The 26,051-nt window shown below is 40.2% G+C and overlaps 1 protein-coding gene across 4 annotated transcripts in view; it reads right to left on the bottom strand.

Moving 5' to 3' along the window:
* The window catches only part of LOC126188835 (cAMP-specific 3',5'-cyclic phosphodiesterase 4A-like), a 323,773-nt gene that overhangs the window by 212,630 nt on the left and 85,092 nt on the right, over positions 1–26,051 (bottom strand). For 3 of the 4 annotated variants that reach the window (XM_049930451.1, XM_049930450.1, XM_049930449.1), the window contains exon 5: positions 16,831–16,962. In XM_049930451.1, the coding sequence (XP_049786408.1) occupies positions 16,831–16,962 (132 nt within the window). Of the gene's footprint in view, positions 1–16,791; positions 16,963–26,051 lie in introns of those variants that run through there. The other variant, XM_049930452.1, reaches the window with a different exon arrangement.

Here is a 26,051-nt window from a genome sequence, read left to right on the forward strand (position 1 = left end):
ACCCATACTCGAAAACCACTGTGAATTGTGTGGTAGAGAGTACTTCCTATTGTACTACAGATCAGAGCTGCTTTTCACTCCATTCACGAATGGAAGCAAGAAGCATGACTGTTTAAATGCCTCTGTACACACTGTAGTTAGTTTACTATTATGTCCATTATCTTTAAGGAAGAGAGATATAAGAAGTTGTAATACAATTGTAGCTTCTTCCCTTAACACCGATTCTTGAAATTTTGTAAACAAGCTTTTGCGAGGTGGTTGGCAACTTGCTACAAGCTACAGCAAATTTATACATTTTCAGTAATTTCATGGCACTTTCTCATGAGTCAAACAAAGATATGACAATTCTTGTTGGCCTTCTTTGCATACATTCAATATTCCTGTTACTCCTATTTGGTACGGGTCCCCCACACTTGAACATTGTTCTAAGATGGGGCCCTTTGTAGATTGACTCCACTTAACTTCTGCCATCTACCCACAAACTGTTGCCCCCACGTATTTGTATGAGTTGACTGACTTCCAACTACACCTCATTAATCTTGACACACTATTTTTTTCTGTATTTTGTTAAGTGCAGAATTTCACATAACTGAATGTTTAAAGCAACTTGCCAGTATTTACATGACTCAAACTTTCTCAAGATCTGACTGTATATTTGTGTAATTTTTCTCAGATAATCATTATTGGTAACTGCATATCTGCAAAAAGTTTGAGATTACTATTAATACTATCTGTTTGGTCATTAATATATAATGTGAAAAGTAAGTTGCCAGATCTGTATGTCCAGCAGGTAAGGTTCGGACAGCAGTATTACTTCCAAAGAGGTTCCCTGGAGCACTCCTGAAGTAACTTCTATACCTATCCATTGTAATAAAACTGATTATAGCGATAAATGTACTGACCGATCTTGGGTCATATGAAGGGAACAATACTGCACTTGAAACATAAAAGCCAAAAATCCACTACTGAATAGCCACGCGAAAATGTTAATATGTCAACATCTATAAACAGTTAATGTCCCTACAATGATAATTATGGACTTCTCAAAAAAGACAGACAATTAATTGTATTTTATTTATGAAATGTATGCTCCAAGATTGTTTTACACAAACAGATCAATATACACTCCTGGAAATTGAAATAAGAACACCGTGAATTCATTGTCCCAGAAAGGGGAAACTTTATTCACACATTCCTGGGGTCAGATACATCACATGATCACACTGACAGAACCACAGGCACATAGACACAGGCAACAGAGCATGCACAATGTCGGCACTAGTACAGTGTATATCCACCTTTCGCAGCAATGCAGGCTGCTATTCTCCCATGGAGACGATCGTAGAGATGCTGGATGTAGTCCTGTGGAACGGCTTGCCATGCCATTTCCACCTGGCGCCTCAGTTGGACCAGTGTTCGTTCTGGACGTGCAGACCGCGTGAGACGATGCTTCATCCAGTCCCAAACATGCTCAATGGGGGACAGATCCAGAGATCTTGCTGGCCAGGGTAGTTGACTTACACCTTCTAGAGCACGTTGGGTGGCACGGGATACATGCGGACGTGCATTGTCCTGTTGGAACAGCAAGTTCCCTTGCCGGTCTAGGAATGGTAGAACGATGGGTTCGATGACGGTTTGGATGTACCGTGCACTATTCAGTGTCCCCTCGACGATCACCAGTGGTGTACGGCCAGTGTAGGAGATCGCTCCCCACACCATGATGCCGGGTGTTGGCCCTGTGTGCCTCGGTCGTATGCAGTCCTGATTGTTGCGCTCACCTGCACGGCGCCAAACACGCATACGACCATCATTGGCACCAAGGCAGAAGCGACTCTCATCGCTGAAGAAGACACGTCTCCATTCGTCCCTCCATTCACGTCTGTCGCGACACCACTGGAGGTGGGCTGCACGATGTTGGGGCGTGAGCGGAAGACGGCCTAACGGTGTGCAGGACCATAGCCCAGCTTCATGGAGACGGTTGCGAATGGTCCTCACCGATACCCCAGGAGCAACAGTGTCCCTAATTTGCTGGGAAGTGGCGGTGCGGTCGCCTACGGCACTGCGTAGGATCCTACGGTCTTGGCGTGCATCCGTGCGTCGCTGCGGTCTGGTCCCAGGTCGACGGGCACGTGCACCTTCCGCCGACCACTGGCGACAACATCGATGTACTGTGGAGACCTCATGCCCCACGTGTTGAGCAATTCGGCGGTACGTCCACCCGGCCTCCCGCATGCCCACTATACGCCCTCGCTCAAAGTCCATCAACTGCACATACGGTTCACGTCCACGCTGTCGCGGCATGCTACCAGTGTTAAAGACTGCGATGGAGCTCTGTATGCCACGGCAAACTGGCTGACACTGACGACGGCGGTGCACAAATGCTGCGCAGCTAGTGCCATTCGACGGCCAACACCGCGGTTCCTGGTGTGTCCGCTGTGCCGTGCGTGTGATCATTGCTTGTACAGCCCTCTCGCAGTGTCCGGAGCAAGTATGGTGGGTCTGACACACCGGTGTCAATGTGTTCTTTTTTCCATTTCCAGGAGTGTATGATTGTAATTTCTTTGCTGCAAGTTGTTGGAAGTTTTGTGTGTGTGTGTGTGTGTGTGTGTGTGTGTGTGTGTGTGTGTGTGTGTGTGTGTTTGCGTGTGTGTGTGTGAGCGCGCGCGTGCGTGCGTGCAGTTGGTTGTACAAGTTTGAAGAGTGAGGATGGAGAACAAGTTATGGGAGTTGTATTGATTTGTAGTGTAAAGTGAAATGACTGAAAGTACAAGTATATTTCTGCAGAAAGTCCACCAGCATTCATATTATTATTGAAACATCAACCCGATCAACCTCTCCACGATTATAGAAAGATAAACCACAGAAAGGAAATACACAATGAGCCTCTATACATAATACAGAAGAGCAATGAAAAAGATCAGTAATTTTGTTATTAACAGAACTGATTATTTAAATTCGACTGTCCCTGTCCCTCGCTGCAGAGTGTCACTTTCTCAGCATGGCAAGTGCAGTGAAAATGTGATCGGCCACCCAAATTACTAATTTACTCCTAACATTAATAAAACAACTTTGGGCAACAAGAGTATGGGGGTGAGCAGAATATGGTGACATTGTCTGGGATTTTCTGAAAAAAAAAAAAAAAAAATGTGAATACTGTGTTGGACCTTTTTTTTTATTTTAAGATTAAAAGATACTGTGGAAATTTATGTGAACGATCAGCCAGACACGAACCACAGCTACAAAACATCAATAATAACAGCAAAAAAGGAGTTTGTGAACAAGAAGAGGAAAAGGATGGAAAAAACAAAAAGTGAGGTGAACCACAACAACATCGACATCTGACACGAAAGTTAAGTACCGGAAATATTTTATTTCTTTTTTTCTTTTTTGGTGAATGACAGTCACTGAAGAATCTGGAACAATACAGAATAATACAGACATGGGAGACTTATGTAGTGCAGTGACAAACTGGTAAAACAAGACAAACTAAAGGATGAATTAAAATGAGATGATGATAATGACATACACTGTGGACACCCCCAAAAACATACATTTTTCATATTAGGTGCATTGTGCTGCCATCTACTGCCACCTCAGTACTCATTAGACATTGTGAGAGAGCAGAACGGGGCACTTCGCGGAACTCATGGACTTCCAACGTGGTCAGGTGATTGGATGTCACTTATGTCATATGTCAGTACATGAGGTTTCCACACTCCTGAACATCCATAGGTCCACTGTTTCCAATGTGACAGTGAAGTGGAAACGTGAAGGGACATGTACAGCACAAAAGTGTACAGGCCGACTTTGTCTGTTGACTGACAGAGACCGCTGACAGTTGAAGGAGGTGATAATGTACGAGGGCTGTTACGCTCGATGATCCCGCCAAATGTGAGTTACGAAGTGTAATCTGTTTTCTGCAAGCAGAAGGATGTAGTGCTGCGGAAATCCATCGCAGAATGAGCAACGCGTATGGTAACAACGTTATGAGTGATGGTAGTGTTCAGGAATGGTGTCGAAAATTTAAAGAAGGACGAACAGACGTCCATGATGAAGGTGGACTAGGTCACAAGTCTGTTGCCACTGTAGGCCTCATTGAGAGTGTCGATCAAGCGGTGAGATGCAAATGAAGGTTGACAATTAGCGAACTGTCTGATGAATTTCCAGACATTTCAAGGTCTGCTTTGTACAGAATTGTGACTCAAGACCTAGGCTATCGGAAATTGTGTGCATGTTGGATCCCAAAATTGCTGAGTACCAACCACAAAACATAAAGGATGGAGTCAGCATTATCGTTTCTCACATGTTATGCCAATGAGGGAAACGCTTTTTGAAGTCGATTGTCACTGGCGATGAAACGTGGGTCCTCTATGACAATCCTGAAACAAAGGAACAATCAAAGCAGTGGATGCACACAGCTTCCCCAAGCAAGCCAAATAAGTTTAAACATTCACTGATGAAAAGAAAAACAATGGCCACTGTGTTTTGGGACCATAAAGGAGTGCTGCTGGTGGACTTTATGGAGCAAGCTACGACGATAACCAAGGAAGTTTATTGTGAAACTTTATGTCGGCTCCGCAGAGCCATTCAAAACAAACGCAGAGGAATGCTTTTGTCTGGCATTGTTTTGATCCATGACAATGCCCAACCACACAGTACCAACATGACAAAAGACCTCCTCAAAAAATTTAAATGGGAAGTTTTTGAACATCCACCGTACAGCCCGGACCTAGCACCAACTGAGTATCACCTGCTCCGAGAGCTGAAGTCATGGTTGGGTGGGCAACGCTTCGCTACTAACAAAGAACTTCAGGACACCATCAAGACTTACCTGTCCTCACTGGCGGCAACATTCTTCCAGGAAGGCATCAAAAAGCTTGTGTCACGGTATGACAAGTGCCTCAATCGTTTTGGCGATTATGCAGAAAAATAAGTTAAGACTTTACTGAACTTTTGGTAATAAAATTATTATTTTCTGTACATTTTTCTTTTATTTACAGCGAATCGGAGGTTGAAAAAAAAATTAAAATAAAATAAAATAAAAAAAAAAGAAACAGCCTTCATATAATAGGCAGACATCTACCCAGATCATCAAACAGCAATTTCAAACTGCATCAGGATCCACTGCAAGTACTGTGACAGTTAGGCAGGAGGAGAGAAAACTTTGATTTCCTGGTTGAGGGGCTGCTCACAAGCCACACATCATGGCAGTAAATGCCAAATGATGCCTCGCTTGGTGTAAGGAGCATAAACATTGGACAACTGAACTGTGAAAAATGTTGTGTGGAGTGACGAATCACGGTACACAATGTGGCAATCCGATGGCAAGGTGTGGGTATGACGAATGCCCAGTGGACATAACCTTCCAGCGTATGTAGTGCCAACAGTAAAATTCAGAGCCGGTGGTGTTATCGTGTGGTTGTGTATTTCATGGAGGGGGCTTACACCCCTTGTTGTTTTGTGTGGCACTATCACAGCTCAGGCCTACATTGATGTTATAAGCACCTTCTTGCTTTCCACTGTTGAAGAGCAATTCTGGGATGGCAACTGGATCTTTCAACACCATCGAGCGTCTGTTCATAATGCACAGCCTGTGGTGGAGTCATTACATGACAATAACATCACTGTAATTGACTAGCCTGCACAGAGTCCTGGCCTGAATCCTACAGAACATATTTGGGATGTTCTGGAACCCAAACTTCATACCAGGCCTCATCGACCGATATCGATACCTCTCCTCAGTGCTACCTAAGAAACCTTCAGCAAATGACTGGATGCATGCCTGTGTGAGTTGAAGCTGTCATCAAGGCTAAGGGTGGGTCAACACCATACTGAATTCCAGCATTGAACTTTTTAAGTTAAGGGCGCCGTGAACTTTTAAGTCATTTTCAGCCAGGTACCCGGATACTTTTGATCGCACAGTGTAAATACCATGCTGTCATTGTTACGAAAATGAGCAATAATAATGAGATTCATTTCACAGACATTGGTCATTCAATAGGAGTGCTATTTGATTGCATCAGTAAAAACACTGCTCAGTTAAATGATATCAATCAAAAAATTGAGAGGTTACACAGTGGAGTAGAATCTGTGGAGTTCAAAATGAAAGACACCGAACTTAAATTTAATAATGAAGTTAAAAATGTCAAAGATGAGATTACTGAAGTCAGAAACAAAATTGCTTTTGAAGAAGTGCATGAGGAAATAAGAACTGTTGACAAAATTGTAAATAGTTGAATTTCAACTTCAGAAACTAATGTTGACACCAAACTGCCCCTTACTGAAAGTAGTTTTGTTGAACATGTGAAAACATTAGACAGGGAACTCGCAGAAAATGTAAAATTAAGTAACACCAAAACTGACACCCTAGAAAGTAGTGTTTCTGTTTTGTGCAAAAAAGTTGAAAAATTGTCAAATGATGTAGTTAATTGAAATCTTTTGAACAATGTTGGTACCATGTTTTGCAACATTCCAGTGAAAAACTTCTCAGGTTAAGATACTTCACATCCTGTAGATTTTCTGCATAACTGAAGAGATAATCTTGTATCTAATATGACTATGAAAATCAAGTTTGTTAACAAGATTCTGGAAGGTGAAGCATTAAGCTCAAATCAATACACTAATGATGGCACAACCTATGTGAGTTTGAGGAAGGATTTTTAGGTAGATTTTGGTCAGAGTCAGAAGGGGAGGGTGGGGGGGGGGGTAAGTCATGATTTATATTTTATTATGTTCTTTCATGAGAAGTAATTAGTTTAATTTTTTACAGTGTTATTGGTCAATGTTTAGAGTAACCTTAAAGTTAAAGGCTCAATCAATTCCTCCTGAGCATTTATTCTGTTCTGAAAATGATTTTCTTTGTGGTATATAGTGAGTTGAATGTCATAATGCTGCATTTGGAATCTGTAACATGGTAATGAGAAAATGAATGTTTCTGTAAGGTGAATTTATTTTTAATGATGGTGTTTGGTGATGAACTGTAAGATGAGAATATTTTGTGAGAAATGAGAATTGATAAAACTGTCTTATGGTTTTACAATGAGGATAAAAGAAATTTAATTTTTTACATAAATGAATTAGACTGAGAAAATATTATTATAGTCAGCCAGCATTAGCAATGCCAAAACATCTAGTGCTTTACTGAAGAAAAGATATGTTTATGGAAAATGAAAAAGTAAGAATTTTAAAAGCTGTGTCAGTTCAGTTATTATTATGGTGTCTTTGTGAGGGAAGGACATAATGGAGAGTGTTGTTTTTCAGACCTATGTGTAGTTAATGATTAAAATATTTTTCTTGGTTTATAATAAAACACAAACCTTTTCTGAGTGCCACTCTGAGTGAACTTAATTACAACCAGATTATCAGCTCCCTAACAAATTATTGTGATCAACAAGTGAATGTGGTAGCAGCTAGGTATCAGTTCTTTAATTGCAAAAAATGGTCAGAACAAATATCGCGAGGGGGTAACAGATTTGCAGGGTATGACAAGAAAATGCAAATTTAAATGTGCTTGTGGTGCTTTATATTCAGACATTATGTTGCGTGACGTGATCATGTATATTGGGTCTGATGTCAAAATCAGAGAACAAATTTTGAGGAACAGTCTGATCCATCATTTCAGCAGGTAGTGCAAATATTAGAACAGTATGATTCCGGTGCCTTGTCGGCTCAAACATTTTTGCATTCAGCTATTTGTCGGTTTGAGTCCCTTAGTTGCAATCACCCCATTCCGCAACAGTGGTGTGCACTAGCCACACTGGGTAAACAACCGTTCACACCATGTAGACAGGCGACTACCCAAGTGAACAAAATTAAGTCTTGCCCTCGGTGTTATATACGGCACAAATGCCAAGACTGCCCCTACCGACAAGCTCAGTGTTACGCTTGTGGTAGGGAAGGACATGTGCAATGTGTATGTTTGCAATGGAACAAACATAAGCATTCAGCCCATTCACAAAACTCTTGTCACAAGGCCCATGCAGTATATTCAAAATCTGCAACTAGCAAGTACGCAGATTCATCTGTGATGTGTCAGTCAAACAAACTTTTTGTTCATTTACTTATTTGTGGGAAATTTCAGTTGGACACGGGTGCCTCCATGACATTGCCCAATTGTCACACATATGAACTGTTAGGCTCCCCATGCTGCCTGTAACTAGCACGCAACTGACAGCTTATAATGGACAAGACATTCCCTTTCTCGGAACATGTACTTTGCCTGCTATGTACCGCTCGCATACGTGAACAGTGACATTTACAGTGCTACAATCACATGAGTGTGAGAACATTCTTTTGACTTGTGTGGCTGTAACATTCACGACAATGTGCTGTCAATGTCAGCATTCAATGCAAAAGACAGTGTAGCTAGCTTGCTAAAAGACTTCTTGGAACTGTTTTCTGAAGATTTAGGCAAAGCTAACGATTTTGTTGCACATATTATGCTGAAAGAAAATGCTCGGCTGAAATTTTTCTGGGCCAAAACTGTTCCCATTCCGTTATGGGACAAAGTCATAGCTGAAAAAGAATTGCAAGATAGCGGAGTTGTTGTGCCCATATCAGCTAGTGAAGGGTAAGTCCACTGGTTTTGCTTCCCAAATCCTCAGGTCACATTTGCCTCTGTGTTGACTTTAAGTCTACAGTCAACCCATAAACAGTCATTGATACTTATCCATTACCACACCCAGGAAATCTCATGGACAAATTAGGCACTGGATGCTATTTTTCAAAACCTGATTTGCGTGATGCTTATCTTGGTATACCGCTCAATGAAGAATCTCAAAAAGTGTGTGTAGTGAATACTCACTTGGACTTGTTTAAATATTTGTGTTTGCCTTTTGGCAGTGCTTCTTCACCCGCCATTTTTCAATGGTATTTGGAACAGCTGACTGGACAGGTGCCAAGCCGTTCACTATTTGGACAATACTGTAGTAGCAGGTCGTACACCTGAACAACATATTGCAAATTTACGTACTTTGTTTCATTTGTTATCTGATGCAGGACTAAAGCGTATACTGGACAAGTGTGATTTTTTTTAACCAGAATTGCAGTATCTTGGTCATGTCATAAACAGTAAAGGTGTACATCCTCTGCAGTCACATTTGTTAGCCATGTGAGACTTGCCAGTTCCTCACAATATTACAGAACTGCAGTCAGTTTTAGGGAATATGAACTATTATATTCGGTACACACTGAATGCTGCACAAATCATGGCTCCATTGCATCGCAAGAATGTCCCCTTTGTTTGGACAGATGAGTGCCAACTAGCTTTTCAAAAATTGAAGATGCACTGCTCAGTGATCAATGCTTAGTTCACTTTGATCCTGAAAAACCAGTTGTATTGAAAGTTGATGCTTCCTCTTATGGAATCAGTGCACTGGTTTCGCACAGAATCGGTGATAAAGACAGACCTATTGCTTTTGCATCAAAAGTTTTGTCCAAAGCTCAGTGTAACTATTCACAAATTGAAAAAGAGGCACTGGCTATTGTGTATGGTGTCACAAAATTCCACCACAATTTGTATGGCAGAAAATTCTACTTGGTAACTATTCACAAGCCTTTGCAATCTTTGTTTCATCTGACGAAACTGGTCCCTGTATGAACTGCCCAAAAATTGCAAAGATGGGCTTTGTTGTTGTTTCAATATCAGTACGAGATTGTGTATTGTCCAATAGCTCAATGTGGTAAAGCGGACGCACTTTCACATCTTCCGATTGGACCTCACACAGACTTCGATGCTTCTGCTGCATCTTGCTATCGCATCGATGCTCAGGATTCTGAAATGCTTCAGTCTTTTCTGCTGGACTATAAGAAAATTGCACAGGCCAAGGAAGCTGATCCTAATTTGAACATTTTGCTCAATTATATTCACATATCTTGGCCTCACTCCTTGAATAACATAAAGAATTCTGTAGTGTGCTGATACTTTGCACATTGGCATAGCCTTGCTGTACAGAAAGGTGTGATTCTCATTCGAAGTGACACTGGACAATCACTTGTATTCATCCCTAAAGTTTTGCAAAAAGAAATGTTGCAGTTACTTCACCAAGGACATTGGGGAATGGTTTGTACGAAACAGTTAGCACGCTGACACTGTACTTGGCAGGGCTTGGATGCCCACATAGAATAGGTGACTTCACAGTGTCATGCATGTGCAGAAAATAAGTCTGTTCCACCACCAAAGTTCTCTGCTTGGCCCAAGTTGCAATCGCCATGGCAACATGTGAACATAGCTTTTGCGGGACCCTTTTGGAACACTCGCTGGTTAATTGTGATTGACTCATATAGCAAGTTTCCTTTTGCTGTGCCCATGAATTCAGGTGTTGTCTTTGATTTTTTGCCTAGAAGGTTTACCTAATTAACAGTGGCAGACAATGGACCTCAGTTCACATCACATGAATTTCAAACATTCTGTGAATGCAACGGCATACAGCATCTAACTAGTGCACTGTTCCATCCACAGCCAAACAGCAATGCAGAATGTTTTGTCAGAGCACTGAAGCAGCAGACTTCCCAACTTCCCTCCGCACACACTAGGGATCACGCATTGTAACTGTTTCTCGCCTCGTATCATTCACACCCACGAGATGGACCATTGCCAGGGGAATTGCTTCATGGCCGCCGCCATCATACACTGCTCCACCTGCTCCACCCCCCCCCCTCAACATCTGGCACCGCAAGAAGTCCACAATATCGCTTCATGCCACATGATATTGTCTCTTTTATACGGTTTTTAGTGGCAGCAGACAGTGGGTGCGAGGTGAGATCATCCGTCGACTAGGCACTTGCCTGTATCTTGTTTCAGGTCCACATGGTTTGCAGTGCCGCCATCAAAATCAACTTCATCTCTGTCACGTACATGATGACCTTTCAGTCTCTCTTCCAGCAGATTCATGGGTCCAGAGGACAGCGCGGCCACAGCAGTCGCCAGAAGGTGTCAGTATGACACTGCAGGATGATGGGATGGAGACAGAGCCCAGAGCCTTTGCCTCCTCTCACCCTATCCATGGAGATGGACCCACCCACACCACAGCTATCACTGCCTTCTTCAACTGGTTCATGGCAGCAGGGGGTGGATGCATACCTTTCTGGTCATTTTCCAGGGGACGTTTCCACTAGAGCGCAGGCCGGATAGTGGGGTATGGCTGGAAGCTGGTCGTACCCTGCAGCTACAGCTTCCAGACCAACAAACTGTGAAGTAATAAAAATTGTAATTTGTAGGATACTGACTTCAATCTGAAAGTATCAGCTTCCCCTCTCTCCCTGAACAATTATTCCTCCAGGTACTCCAGGGAGCCCCGACACCTATCATCAGCACCCAATTCTTTTCTGAAAAAATTGTGTTGAGCTCCAAACCATCCCTCATCTGATGGCAGACCATTCCAGTATAATTTTCTCTGTGGATATGGCTTTACTGCTACATTCCTCATGACTCAACGTCCTCCAATCAGACCGATGGCACCATCCCATGCCAAACTTCTCATGGGTACCATGGAAGAGGGATTCCTCAACACCCAGAAGTTGTTGTTCCTGGCTTGATACAGATTCATCAATGATATATTTGTGGTCTACACGTGCAATGAAGACCATCTCCTCAATTTCCTGCAACAATGTAACTCCTTTTTCCAATACATATTCACCTAGTCTCCATCAAAAGCTGTATTTCTGGATGTTGATGTACACCTCTCATCAAGGCTCTCACTGAAACTTCAATCCAGCAACAACCAGTAAGCTACAGTATCTCCTACATCTACATCTACATCTACATTTATACTCCACAAACCACCCAACGGTGTGTGGTGGAGGGCACTTTACGTGCCACTGTGATTACCTCACTTTCCTGTTCCAGTCGCGTATGGTTCGCGGAAAGAACGACTGCCGGAAAGCCTCCGTGCGTGCTCAAATCTCTCTACTTTCACATTCAAGATCTCCTCAGGAGGTATAAGTAGGGGAAAGCAATATATTCGATACCTCATCCAGAAACGCACCCTCTCGAAACCTGGACAGCAAGCTACACCGTGATGCAGAGCGCCTCTCTTGCAGAGTTTGCAAAACATCTCCATAATGCTATCACGTTTACCAAATAACCCTGTGACGAAACACACCGCTCTTCTTTGAATCTTCTCTATCTCCTCCGTCAACCCAATCTGGTACGGATCCCACACTGATGAGCAATATCCAAGTATAGGTCGAACGAGTGTTTTGTAAGCCACCTCCTTTGTTGATGGACTACATTTTTTAAGGACTCTCCCAATGAATCTCAACCTGTACCTGCCTTACCAACAATTAATTTTATATGATCATTCCACTTCAAATCATTCTGCATGCATACTCCCAGATATTTTACAGAAGTAACTGCTACCAGTGTTTGTTCTGCTATCATATAATCATACAATAAAGGATCCTTTTTTCTATGTATACGCAATACATTACATTTGTCTACGTTAAGGGTCAGTTGCCACTCCCTGCACCAAGTGCCTATCCGCTGCACATCTTCCTGCATTTTGCTACAATTTTCTAATGCTGCAACTTCTCTGTATACTACAGCATCATCCGCGGAAAGCTGCATGGAACTTCCGACACAATCTACTAGGTCATCTAAATATAATGTGAAAAGCAGTGGTGCCATAACACTCCCCTGTGGCATGCCAAAGGTTACTTTAATGTCTGTAGACGTCTCTCCATTCAGAACAACATGCTGTGTTCTGTTTGCTAAAAACTCTTCAATCCAGCCACACAGCTGGGAATAAAAAAAGGTAGATACGACAATGAAAAATGCACCACATTGTAGAACATCTCAAATAATCTATATTCCCACATCAGAAGTGCCAAGTATCATCGCCAGTGTCCAACATGGTCGCATGAAGTGAAAATGGTAACTCCACAGCAGGGCGCGCAAGCAGTAGTGTGGTTTGCCAAAACAAAATCGCCAATTACTGTGCAAAGAAATTATTGTCGTGCATATGAATGAGATCCACTTGATGTGAAAACAATTAAGGAATGGTATAGGAAGTTTCTGGCAACAGGAAGTGTTCTGAAACATTCTGGTGGTGCACGTTATGGAGTTTCAGAAGAGACAGTGGAGGGCATCAGACAAACATTTCTCAGAAGCCCACATAAGTCAATTTGTGAAGCATCTAGGCAATTAGATGTACCTCGATCAGCATTGCATGGTGTAGTTCACCAGCATCTTCATATGTGTGCTTACAAAGTGCAAATTCTGCAACATCTGATGCCAAATGACAAACCACGCTGACAACAATTTGCTGCAGATATGCTGCAGCATATTGATATGGATGCCAGCTTCCTGGAAAGATGTTTATTCTCAGATGAGACAATCTTTCATCTATCAGGAAGGATTAATAGGCATAATGTTTGGATTTGGGGTTCACAAAATCCGCGTATTGTTATTTAACATGTTCATGATAGCCTTAAATTAAACGTCTGGTGTGTGCTAATGCACGACAGGATTGTTGGATCATTCTTCTTTGCGAAACAAACAGTGAATGGGTCAGTGTATCTGGACATGTTGGAGCAGTTTCTGTACCCTCAAATACAAGATTTGCAACCAAACATCATTTTTCAACAAGATGGAGCTCTGCCGGATTGGTCAACAGCTGTTCACAAGTTTCTGGATAGGAAATTTCCCAATTGTTCGATCAGATGTAGTGGACCCATTTCCTGACCACCACGTTCACCTGACATTATGCCACTTGATTTCGTCATGTGGGGATTCCTGAACTACTGTGTGCATGCGACCAAAGTAGAGGATATTCCTACATTGCGACTTCGTATCACTAATGCGATTGCAACAATAACAGAGGAAATGTTACAAACAACTTGGCAAGAAATTGAATATAGACCCGATATTCTTTGTGCCACAAATGGTTCACATGTAGATGTGTACTGACGATAAATAAATAAATTCTTTGAGATGCTCTACAATGTGCTGCATTTTTCATTGTCGTATCTACTGTGGGTTTTTTTTTTTTTTGTTTTTTTTTTTCCCTTCCTAGTCTCTGAAATCAGGGAGGTTTGAGTGGAACACCCTGTATCTTCTCATCCTGCCACCCTCCTGGATTAGCTTAATTTATAGGGTTTTTTGGAATTTTATCTCCATATGCCCTGCGCCCTCACACACACACACACACACACACACACACACACACACTTCCTATTCCTTAATTGCATTGTTTTTTCCACATTTCTCTCTCTCTTCCTCTTTTAATTCCTCTTTACTTCTTACACTACACAGTATCTCATCTGAAGCTGTCACAGTGCTTACTGTTCTACTATTTCTGAAACCCCTAACCTCTCTGACAGTTTTTCCTTCACCTCTGATTTCCTTCCACCTCACAACAGATGTGCCCCTCTCAGCCTAGGGCGAGTGATCTATTACTATCTAAACCCTTTTTCAACCTTCCCCACACAGTCTCAAGAAGTAAGGTGCAGTGCTGAAAGCTAAGGAGTATTATTTTCTGCTTTATGTCAGTTGTGATGGGAGTTGCACCTCCTGTATTCGAGAGAGTTTACTAACCTAAAAAGTAGCTCCCCAGATGGACTCTAACTTCCTTATGTCGCCACTTTTTTCTACGTCCTATACTTGCACAGATACTGTGGGCCCCATATAAGAAGTGATGTATATAATTAAAATCAAAGCCCAGTTATTAGGCGTGAAATACTATAGTGGAGTGTCTATGTTGTTCTAATGTACTTTACAATGTCCTTCAGACATGCCTGCACTGCAGTAATCAACAACTGTATGAAATAAGAGAATCACATTCACATTTTCAAACACTGCTGAACTTTGGCCTCACTATGCATTGGTGACAATGAAAATTTCTTCATGGGTCAGTAGTTGAAACCAGATCTTCCACTTTACGTGAATGGTTGCCTTGTCTATCTCGGCCACTCCCCTTGTGGACCCAAACTTCTATATGTCACCATTTTCGTCTACATCCTATACTCTACAGATACTCATGCACAAATTTACATTGTCACTAATGGATAGTGTAGCTAAATATTAGCAAAATTTGGAAAGCAAATATGGTTCTCATATTTCATACAGCTGTCGACTGGTGCAGCATCTGTTCCTTCCGACATGCACACATGTCTGAAGGGCAATGCAAAGTACATCACAATACCACAGACCCTGTAACAAAGTAAGTATTTCCTACTTCTAATAGATATGCTTCTTTTTCTTTTTTTTTTTTTTTTTCAGAGACAACAAAGAGGAAGCTCCTTGTTCACATTTACGCAGCATAGTGCCTGCAATTTTTACTTCTTAATGCAATTCTACTGTGAGTGAAAATGAAAAACCAAAACTTTGCACCAATATATGCAGACTACAGATGTTCTTATTAATCATAGTCCATAGAAACAGCCTTCAAAATTAAATCAGCTAGTCACTAAGTAAGTCTGCAAATATAAATCTGTTGAGCGTTTCTTCCTGGATTTAGGATATTCATATTCATTGAGGTAAACACTTCAGCTCATAACAACTAACTAAGGACTACTTTTACATCATAATTCCTTACAAGCCAGCTAATCTTTTAGTTCAACAATGTAATATAAATGCAATAAGCTCTTAAAAATGAAAGGAAAAGAAATGAAAAGGAAGGTTATTGCCAGTCCAGATATAAAATAAAATAAAAAATAATAAAGATTGCAGCAACAGAGAGATCTGCAAAACAGGTAACTCAATTTATATCTCTCTTTAGTATCATGCTGAAGCCTTTGTCAAAATAGGAATTATAATGAATAAATATAAACATGTACATTATTTTATGTTGGGGTACAGATCATCTGAAGACTTCTACAGCTTTCCTTGCTTATCCCTTTGCACTTATGATTAACTGCTACACATACGATGCAATGAATATAAATGATGGTCATCTGTGTCAGATTTAAAGCTAACAGCACTATTATATGACACTATTGTTAACATATTTTGAAAATTACATTTAATTCAGTCTTTCATTGTTACATTACAGCAATCTCAAAAGATCTTAAAAGATTTAGATAACCAATAATTGGTCTAATTTGAAATGAGAATTCTCAATAAACACATGCAAATTAAAATGTGAAATGAATAAGAGAAAGATAAAACTACAGATTTCAATATTTTGATGAATCAAGTATTAATCTACTGTGCATTTGAGGAAATGGAATGAAACTTCAAAGCTAGTTATAAACAGTATACTAACAAATGAAAATCATGTAACTAAGAGGCTTTAAATTATTGTTAGTTAACAAGAGATCTCTACCTTAATTACAGAGAGAGGTGAGAAAGATTGAGCATGCTGAAACAGATACAATTGTCAAATAAAATATAATGAATATTAACTTCAACACAATATTGCCAAACTTCAACTGCATAAAAGCTTAATGTTACAGATTATCATTGAAGAGCATAGTTATAAGAAGCATCTGCTGTCAGATATCATCATTTATTAAAAATGCTAAGGCCTTCTTTCTCAGATTTCAAAATATCTTTTTTATATTTGTAATGAAAGCAATTTCAGGTACACTCTTTAAAAAATGAGGTCACAGTAATGATAGGCTTATCCATGTTGCAAGTGTATGTGCCATGCAATGAAATACTAGTGCTGTAATAACAATGGAGTGGTAGGTACATTTTCTGAATTATTTAGCATCTGCTTAAGGTAATTAATTTAACAATATCTTTAAGCAACTTAAAACTTATTCTGAAATAAAAGTATGTGTCCAACTGAACTACCTTATTGGAACAAATGGTGAAACTAGGTAACAGTATGAGGACAGAATGCAACACACCATGCAGAGCTACGACGTCCCTCGCAATGTAATACGGACCTCATAGAGGGCAGCCAGGTGATTGGAAGTTGCAATCAGGAAAGGCTGGTTGACGCCTGGGTGGTCAAGGTCATGTGTCACTGCTGCTATCAATGAAGACATGATCTCCAGAGGGGTGAGATGCATCCGGATCTACACAACAGTTAAAAATATAATATTAAACCAACAATGATCTTATCCTAATAGGAGGTGATTTTTGGTTTGACTTTTCTCTGTATATGTAACAAATTAGTGTAATATTTGAAACAGAATGCCAAAAATTCTCTGCATTGACAAGAACTACACCAATGTAACAGTCTTCCAACAACATGTTTCCTTTAAGTAAAAAATTGTGAATATCAGAACAAAACCATAAATAAAAATAAATAAATAAATAAAATTATCAAGTTCCCAAAATCCCTCTTATATACATCGTCATAATAATGCTGCTCAGGAAAGCAAAGTGAACTCAAATATTCCATTACATTTGCCTACTATCTATCACCTGAAAAGAGAGTTGATTTATATTAGCATTGCAATGTTGACATCTCTGTATATTATCTCAACAGTTATGTGAGAGTCCAAATGGAAAGGGGTAAAATGATAGCACAGCTTGATGAGTGACCTGGAGAGACAACACAGAAGGTGGGAATTAGAGTACATGCTGGAGGGGTGTCAACTCATCAACATTTTAGCAGTGAGTTAACATGGGTATGCATTACTTAAAGCAACATTTGATGTTGCCTCTCCCAATATTTTTTCTGTAATTGTGGTCACAATATATATAACACAATACATCTAAGTTGTCCGTAATTCATGCTTACATTCCTCAAAAGTGTATCTGTATCATATCAAGTGAATTTATTGTCATATGTGGAATAAATTAATTTCTTTGGATAAAAGTTTCTTTTTGTTAAGGTTTTGGCATTCCTTTTTCATTATTTTTCATGTAAGGCACAATTAATTATCACCAATGGCAGTTCTGCTTAACTGATAATGAGCATGAAGATACTCACAAATGTTCCTGCTGATGTTTTTAGATTTTCATTTCTGCCCTGCGGTAACCATACATTATATTTCTGAACATATAATGGTTTAATACTCAAATGTCGGCACAGTGGCATTTTCTCAAGTGAAATGGACTCGATCAGGACATTGCCAACCAAAAGCAACATCAATATCCAATAACAGACTCTTCATAAGTGTGCTACATCACTCACTTAAAAAAAAGAACCCTCTTAGAAATGGCAGAACCATTTTCTTGTCCTGCTGTCTACCAGTGGCACACTCACCACCAATCTACAAATATTTTGAGCCATATCAACCACATTTGTTCATCTACTGAACTAAAATAAAACAATATGTGAAGTTGCTGCTTTTTCCTGCTTGGTTGTCCATTTTCGTTTTAAGCATAAACTTTCTTGAAATTTACTAAATTAAAGGTATACATAAAAGCATAACACAAAAGTAAAGACTGACATTTGGCAAATGGTGAACAATGTCTTAGCAAACCATATTCGTTATTATCTTTTCTTGTGTTTGGTTCACATAATATTTTCTAAGGATGTTTTCTCCTCTGACTGTTAATGTTATTTCCAATTGTCATAACGGTAATTTTGAATGTAGAGCCATTTTTAATTGTAGCATGTGAATTACAGTGTTTGTATCATAAACAACACATCTCAAACAATATAAAATGTAAGTCACAACGCTACGTAGTAACAACTACAGAACAAGCAATTCCCCTTTCATGCTTGATTATACATAAAAAAATTTAGGTATTCTGTGGCAAATATAGACATATCATGCGATAGTCAACACAGTTCATCTCCAACAGCTTTACATATAGCCTGAGCTGTCTGAAATGTTTTCAGGCTTAAACTGTGTTGAAGTCAGGTGTAGAGCCAAATTCCACCAGTGGAATGCTCATTCTGTTTTGCATCAAGGGACCCCATAAATTTACAGTTTCATCACCTCTAGAATCTACATGTATCAACACAGATAAATTCTAGTCAACGGAGAACCTCCGTGTTCTGATTAAAAAGCAGGATGGAGTAACTCAGACTTATGGCCACTTTAATGCTAATTAATGCCCAACACAAAGTATCGATTTCACTCATCTGAAAAGCTTCTGACTAAATTTTCTTGAGGACAATGTCTTTTGAATACAGATCAGGCAGAAGCCACTCTGTAGCTTCCATCTTAATAGCAATTGGGTGAAACTTCCCAACAGTATACAGCTAGCCAGTCCTGTATCAATGCCTGTGGCATCTCCTAGGAATTTTCATGTTTCCCAGGTTCCTGGAACAAATAATGTACCACATTCGATGTTGTTGAACTATTTAGACAACATAACCACTATAGGGTCATAAAAGAACACCAATTGGCAAACACTGAACAACTGTTTCATACATCTCTCAAGAAGCCAGTCCAAAGTGGAGTTTCTTAACCTATTTTTTCAGCTAGTACTCATCTGGGACATCACAAGCAGCCATCCAATTGTGTCTCATCACCAGACTAAAAAAATCACTTAAGATTATCTATTGCATTAAGTTTATTCTGCTTGTTGCAGCTATACAGGGTGAGTCACCTAACGTTACCGCTGGATATATTTCGTAAACCACATCAAATACTGACGAACTGATTCCACAGACCAAACGTAAGGAGAGGGGCTAGTGTAACTGGTTAATACAAACCATACAAAAATGCACGGAAGTATGTTTTTTAACACAAACCTACATTTTTTTTAAATGGAACCACGTTAGTTTTGTTAGCACATCTGAACATATAAACAAATACGTAATCTGTGCCATTTGTTGCATTGTAAAATGTTAATTACATCCGGAGATATTGTAACCTAAAGTTGGCGCTTGAAACCTCCGACGTTCAGTTGCGTGTTGTAACAAACAGCTGCAACATACATCGCGTTTCTACAGAATGATCTGCCAACGTTGCTCGAAAATGTCCCACTGGAAACGCGTCGACGTATGTGGTATCAGCATGATGGTGCACCTGCACATTCCGCAATTAACACTAGGCCAACCCTTGACAGGATATTCGATGGGCGTTTCATAGGACGTGGAGGACGCATAAATTGGCCAGCCCGTTCTCCTGATCTTACACCTCTGGACTTCTTTCTGTGGAGTGCGTTAAAGGAGAATGTGTACCGTGATGTGCCTACAACCCCAGAGGATATGAAACAACGTATTGTGGCAGCCTGTGGCGACATTACACCAGATGCACTGCAGCGTGTACGACATTCATTACGCCAGAGATTGCAATTGTGTGCAGCAAATGATGGCCACCACATTGAACATCTATTGGCCTGACATATCGGGACACACTCTATTCCACTCCGTAATTGAAAACGGAAACCACGTGTGTACGTGTACCTCACCCCTCATGGTAATGTACATGTGCGTCAGTGAAAAAGACCAATAAAAAGGTGTTAGCATGTGGACGTAATGTGCTATTCCAGTCTCTTCTGTACCTAAGGTCCATCACCGTTCCCTTTGGATCCCTACGTAATTCGGTGCTCTCTGATACACACGATCGAACAGCGGAGGAGTGGTACTCAAGCGTCAACTTTAGGTTACAATATCTCCGGATGTAATTAACATTTTACAATGCAACAAACAGCACTGATTACGTATTTGTTTATATGTTCAGATGTGCTAACAAAACCAACGGGGTTCCATTTAAAAAAAACGTAGGTTTGTGTTAAAAAACATACTTCCGTGCATTTTTTGTGGTTTGTATTAACCAATTACACTAGCCCCTCTCCTAACGTTCGGTCTGTGGAATCGATTCGTCAGTATTTGATGTGGTTTACGAAATATATCTAGCGGTAATGTTAGGTGACTCACCCTGTATTTGTTCCTCCACCAACTCCATCAAAATGACACCCATTTCATTTATTGTACCACATGCAAAACAGTACATAGGTGGGATTCATGTCGGCTCCTAGCTTTGTTCTTTCCACACCAGGGAAGCCATCGTGGTTACCAAAGAACTATCACAAAATGGCACCAGAGTTCAAATGGCTCTGAGCACTATGGCACTTAACATCTGATGTCATCAGTCCTCTAGAACTTAGAACTACTTAAACCTAACTAACCTAAGGACATCACACACATCCATGCCCGAGCCAGGATTCGAACATGCGACCATAGCAGTCGCGCCATTCTAGACTGAAGTGCCTAGAACCGCTCGGCCACACCGGCCGGTGGCATCAGAGTACTCCCCTCCCATAGGCAGTCAGAAAGAACAGACTATTCATTTCAGAAATGCTGTCCATAAATTAATGCACTTTCTCCCAGAATGAAGAGGAGGTTCTGCCACCATGTATATATTAAGTGACTTTTATACTGATACAGTCTTCAGTATAGTGTGTTTCAGTAGGCTCACCCAGCTCTGACAGGGTACAAGATATCACAGAATGACTGAAGCAGCCATGCCTTAGTGTTGCAGACAGTCCTTGCATTCATGCATTTTGGGTAGGTTTTCGCTTTAATGTGACAGGCAACTGATCCAGTCATCACCCTGTATTTTACCAGTAACACCATCTGTTGGTACAGTTAGGTATTATTTAAGTCAACTTATGTGAGTCAAATGAGGTATAATATGGACAGAGTAGCTGACTACTCACTATTGTTAGTGGTCCAGTATCAATGACAACATTGAGCATCTAGCAAAGGAATGCAAATTTTTCACCAACTACCAGGTAGCAGCTAGGTAGAACTTCACCTCATGGCTAACACCACTTAAAAACAAAGCACTCAGACTCTCTAATTTAAAATGTAGGATGATACATGAATACAATTTAAAATATGTACCAGATACTTAAGTTAATATCATGAGTCCATTTGCAGGAACCATCATCGTGATGCATGAGCCCCATACAGTGGATGTCCAGACACCATTAGGTATGATTATCCAGCATCATAATCAAGTAATACTGATGCAATTCAACTTACTTGAGTAAGTGGAGCTCATTCCATACACAGCAGACACCAGAAAACCTTACATATGACAGGAGCTATCCTGTACACTCTAAAATCTAAATCTGACTCCCCATTCAGCCATTCTTCTCAAATTTAAAGGACAATGAACCTCAGTCACAATGGAATGTCACCATAGGTTCCCCACCATCTGGAACTCATGACATTAAACAATACTCTTCTCCCCAAAATTTTCAGAATCACTTGTCATATTACAATGCTAATGCTGTTTTTAAGTTCCAGACAGCATTCTGCAGCATGTGGCCTCGCTGTGCTCATCAGGAGGAAGTAACACAACTGATGGCAGATACTAGAATCAACACTTCAGGCAGTGCTCTGGCAAAGAATCAGCAATTTCATCAGAATGTTCAGGCACTTTTGGTCATTGCCCTAAAGATAATGCCTCAGCTAGCATTATAACACTATGTAGAGATGTTCTCTCTCTCTCTCTCTCTCTCTCTCTCTCTCTCTCTCTCTCTCTCTCTCTGACTCACACACTTGTGCTTGTGAATGTGCGTGCACACACCCACACTCTTTAGCAGCTGGAATTAAGTGCTGGATTGTTGCTGCTCATCCTCATCCATCTACTCTTAGTCTGCTAATCCAGTTTCACTCATCACACAACAGTTTATTCAACCACTTGGGTTTTTACCTTTACTGAGAAATATTGGGACAATATTTAGAAAGAGGCAGCCAATATACATCAATGCAACACGTACTCTACAAAAAAACAAAGGTTTCTCTTTAATTATGTATAAGACCCTTTGTTCACTTTATTAAAATTAAAGCTGGGTGTAGACTTTGTATAATCTCAGCCAGCAACCATAGCTAAAACAACAAACACAATTGTAGTCAACTGTGAGTTTAACTTCACCACACTGGTATCTACAGAATAATAATTCACTGTTATGCTGCTGTGAATATAGATCTCAGTCAGCTTCAGTCATAGTTTGTCTTGAAATACTGGGAGACCATGCTGTTAAAATATCAGTTATGTAGAATATGACTGCCTGATTATATTCCTCAAAGTTTTAGAAAAATAAAGCACATTCTCTTATGAGCTACTCTTATGACTTACAAATTTGTAGGTGGCATGCCCTTCATGCCACATTATCATTAAAGCCCCAGTTGAATTTCTGAGCAGAATGCTACTCATTTTGAGTACAAATACTACTACAGTGATGCTGCAAATAATTGCTAGGTAAATGAAAAGTGAAAGCATTCTGTATTCCCTGGAAAGATCATCACAAGTGACTGCTGTGAGTGAATGAGTGAGTACTTGTTGTAGAAACCTTCTGAAGTCTGTGTTATAAAAATGTTGTATGACCTTCTGAAGCCTGTGTAAAAATGTTGTATGTCAGTAGTAAATTGAATTCAGCAGAAAAGACTAATCTTCAATAGGCATACGTTGCTTAATAAGAGCAGTGTAGTTCTATAAAAATAGCTAAACTAGACAATATTTCTGTCAAAGTATTAATGAAGGGCATTAGGGTGAATAACTGGTGGGTGTGTAATGGAGCAGACAGGGAGGGGTTGGGGGTTTCTAAACATTTTTCTATAACAGGTTAATCCGTACAAAAAAGTGAAAACAACAACCAGCTATTGTTATATTAAATGTAGATATCGCTTTTCATGGACGGCTAGTTCTTAAGGCCCGCCCCACCAGAAATTTTGTAATATAATTGTAATCTGTATATTTTTTCAGTACTGTGTAAGACAGTTTGAGTGTCATATAATTTTGGTGTCATATGAGTGACAGAGACCATATGTAATTAGACCTAGCTTCCATTGCTCCCTGCGACAGACACTTATGGGCACCTCAGGTCGACCCACTGGATGGACCGTCTCATACACAGTCCCATTTTCCCACACTCCCATGAACACTCTGTCTCTCTCCTCTCCCTGTCCACCTGTCCCCATATATACACAACATTTGGGGCCAACCAGCTTGGGCTGTAGAGCCACATCAATGTGATTCTGCACACTCTGACAGAAATGCTTCAGCTGCCTTCCTCAACCCCTACCCCATGAAACATTACCTTCCTGCAATTTTTCCTAGGGAAATGTTCTATTTTTTAAGGTGCATTTAACAAAAATGAAGCATTATTGAAAAAATATAAATAAGCTATAATGATGAAAAATATTGCACACCAAAAATTAAATGCATCAGTGTAGTAAATAAATTATGAATTGTACAAACTTTCTACAGACCTGAAGTCTTACTGTTGTGCCAGTTACTGTGTATTCATTTTATCATGAGTATAAGGACAGATTTAATTTGTTCCAGTTAAATTATGAACAGTGTATGAATCATTAACAGAAAATGAAAGTATTGGGGCTGTAATTAAGTGCTGAGAAAACATTCCTTTCCAGGAACCATGTTCCTGTTACAATATTACTTTCCATTTCCTTGCCTGGAGCACAGCACAGTAAATGATGATGTCACTGAAGCCAAATTATGCAGTTGTGTCATTATGTAGACAAGACAGCGGAATTTGACTTTCTGCTTCACCTATACTCTACTTTAAGAAGTTAATTATCACTAGAGATGTCCGCCCCTGGTAGGTGAGTGGTCAGCGCGACAGAATGTCATACCTAAAGGCCTTTGTTCGATTCCCAGCTGGATCGGAGATTTTCTCTGCTCAGGGACTGGGTGTTCCATTGCCCTTATCATCATCATTTCATCCCCATTGACACGCAAGTCACTTAATTGGCATCAACTTGAAAGAGTTGCACCAGGCGAACGGTCTCACCGACGGAAGGCCCTAGTCACATGGCATTTCCATCACTAGAGACCAGATTAGGTGCATTTGCATGTTTCATATGCATTTGCATTTTTGGCTGCTTTTCACCAGTTCTCGCATAGTTTAACTAAAAACTAGTGATGATGCGTATTTTCGCTCTGTGCTTACAATATTTTAAAAATTTAGCTGGGCAGTCTCTAGCTTGATCTAGTTTTGATGTCTCACAGATTGACCATGACCTAGTACTGTGTGCATTCACCAACCAAGAGGCCACTGCCTAGCAAAATCATTACAGAAGAGTAACAGGAACAGGCAGAGAGAGTCAATGCTGCTGCGGCCGCACCCCTCATTAATCCCCTACTGTCATACCACAGGCGTCAGCAACAATTAAACTAAACTACACAAGCTTTTAGTTGCATGTCTATTGTTTCAGTTTTGCTGTCTATTTACTTGTACACAGTTGAATATGTTTACGATGTGTAGTGTGTAACGCATTGAGCACGATGCTACCCAAAAAAAGAAACATCGTTTTATGGATAGCTGACCATCCTGGAACATTTACATATGATGGAATTGTTTTATATTGTTGAGTTTGCAAGAAAAACGTTTCATGCAACAACAACAACAAAAAAAGTTTCAAATAAACCAGCATGTCAAGGCTAGCCTTCATATCACAGGAAGGCAGAAGAAAGCACCATGACAATAACTTCTGACAAAAGCAAATTGCAGTAGCAGGGATTTATCCAAAGGTAACCAAAAAAGCCAGCGTAACATGGATCTACATGAAGCATTCACTGCAGGCAATATTCCTCTTCACAAACATACAAACCGTATCCTCAAATGCTTCCTGCTCAAATACTGCTTCAATCAAAATGTACCAGATGAATCAACATTGCAAAAAAATTACATACTGACTATTTATGTAGATGTTCTGGAAGAAATACACAATGAACTCAAGGACAGCACTATCTGGATTTTAGTTGCTACAGACACCTGTGGCTGTTACACTGCAGATTTAATTGTTGGTGCTTTGAAAGAAGAGCCTCCTTCTTCCTATTTAGCGGCCTGCAAAGAACTCGAAAAAGTAAATCATTCTATGATCACCAGATTTGTGAACGAGAGTATTAGAAAAATATTTCCAGAATCTTCTGCAGATGAAACGGTGTTTGTGTTTATTTCAGATGCTGCTCCCTCCGAGTATTTTATCCCAATTTGATTCATGTGACATGCTTTGCTCATGGATTATATCGCCTTGCTGTAGAAGTATGTTCCATGTTTGTGAATGTAAATAAAATGATTTCACCCACAAAGACAGTGTTTGTAAAGGCTCCTCACATCAAGACCTACAAAGAAAAACTATCAAATGTGCCTTTACCTCCCAAACCAGTGGTAACTCGTTGGGGTACGTGGGTTGAAACTGTGTTGTTTTACAATAAACATTTTGAGGCCATTAGAGGGGCGTTAAACGACTTTGATAGTGCAGAGGCTTCGGCAGTTC

This window comes from Schistocerca cancellata, chromosome 5 (assembly GCF_023864275.1).
Source record: "Schistocerca cancellata isolate TAMUIC-IGC-003103 chromosome 5, iqSchCanc2.1, whole genome shotgun sequence".
Classification (NCBI taxonomy): Eukaryota; Metazoa; Arthropoda; class Insecta; order Orthoptera; family Acrididae; genus Schistocerca; species Schistocerca cancellata.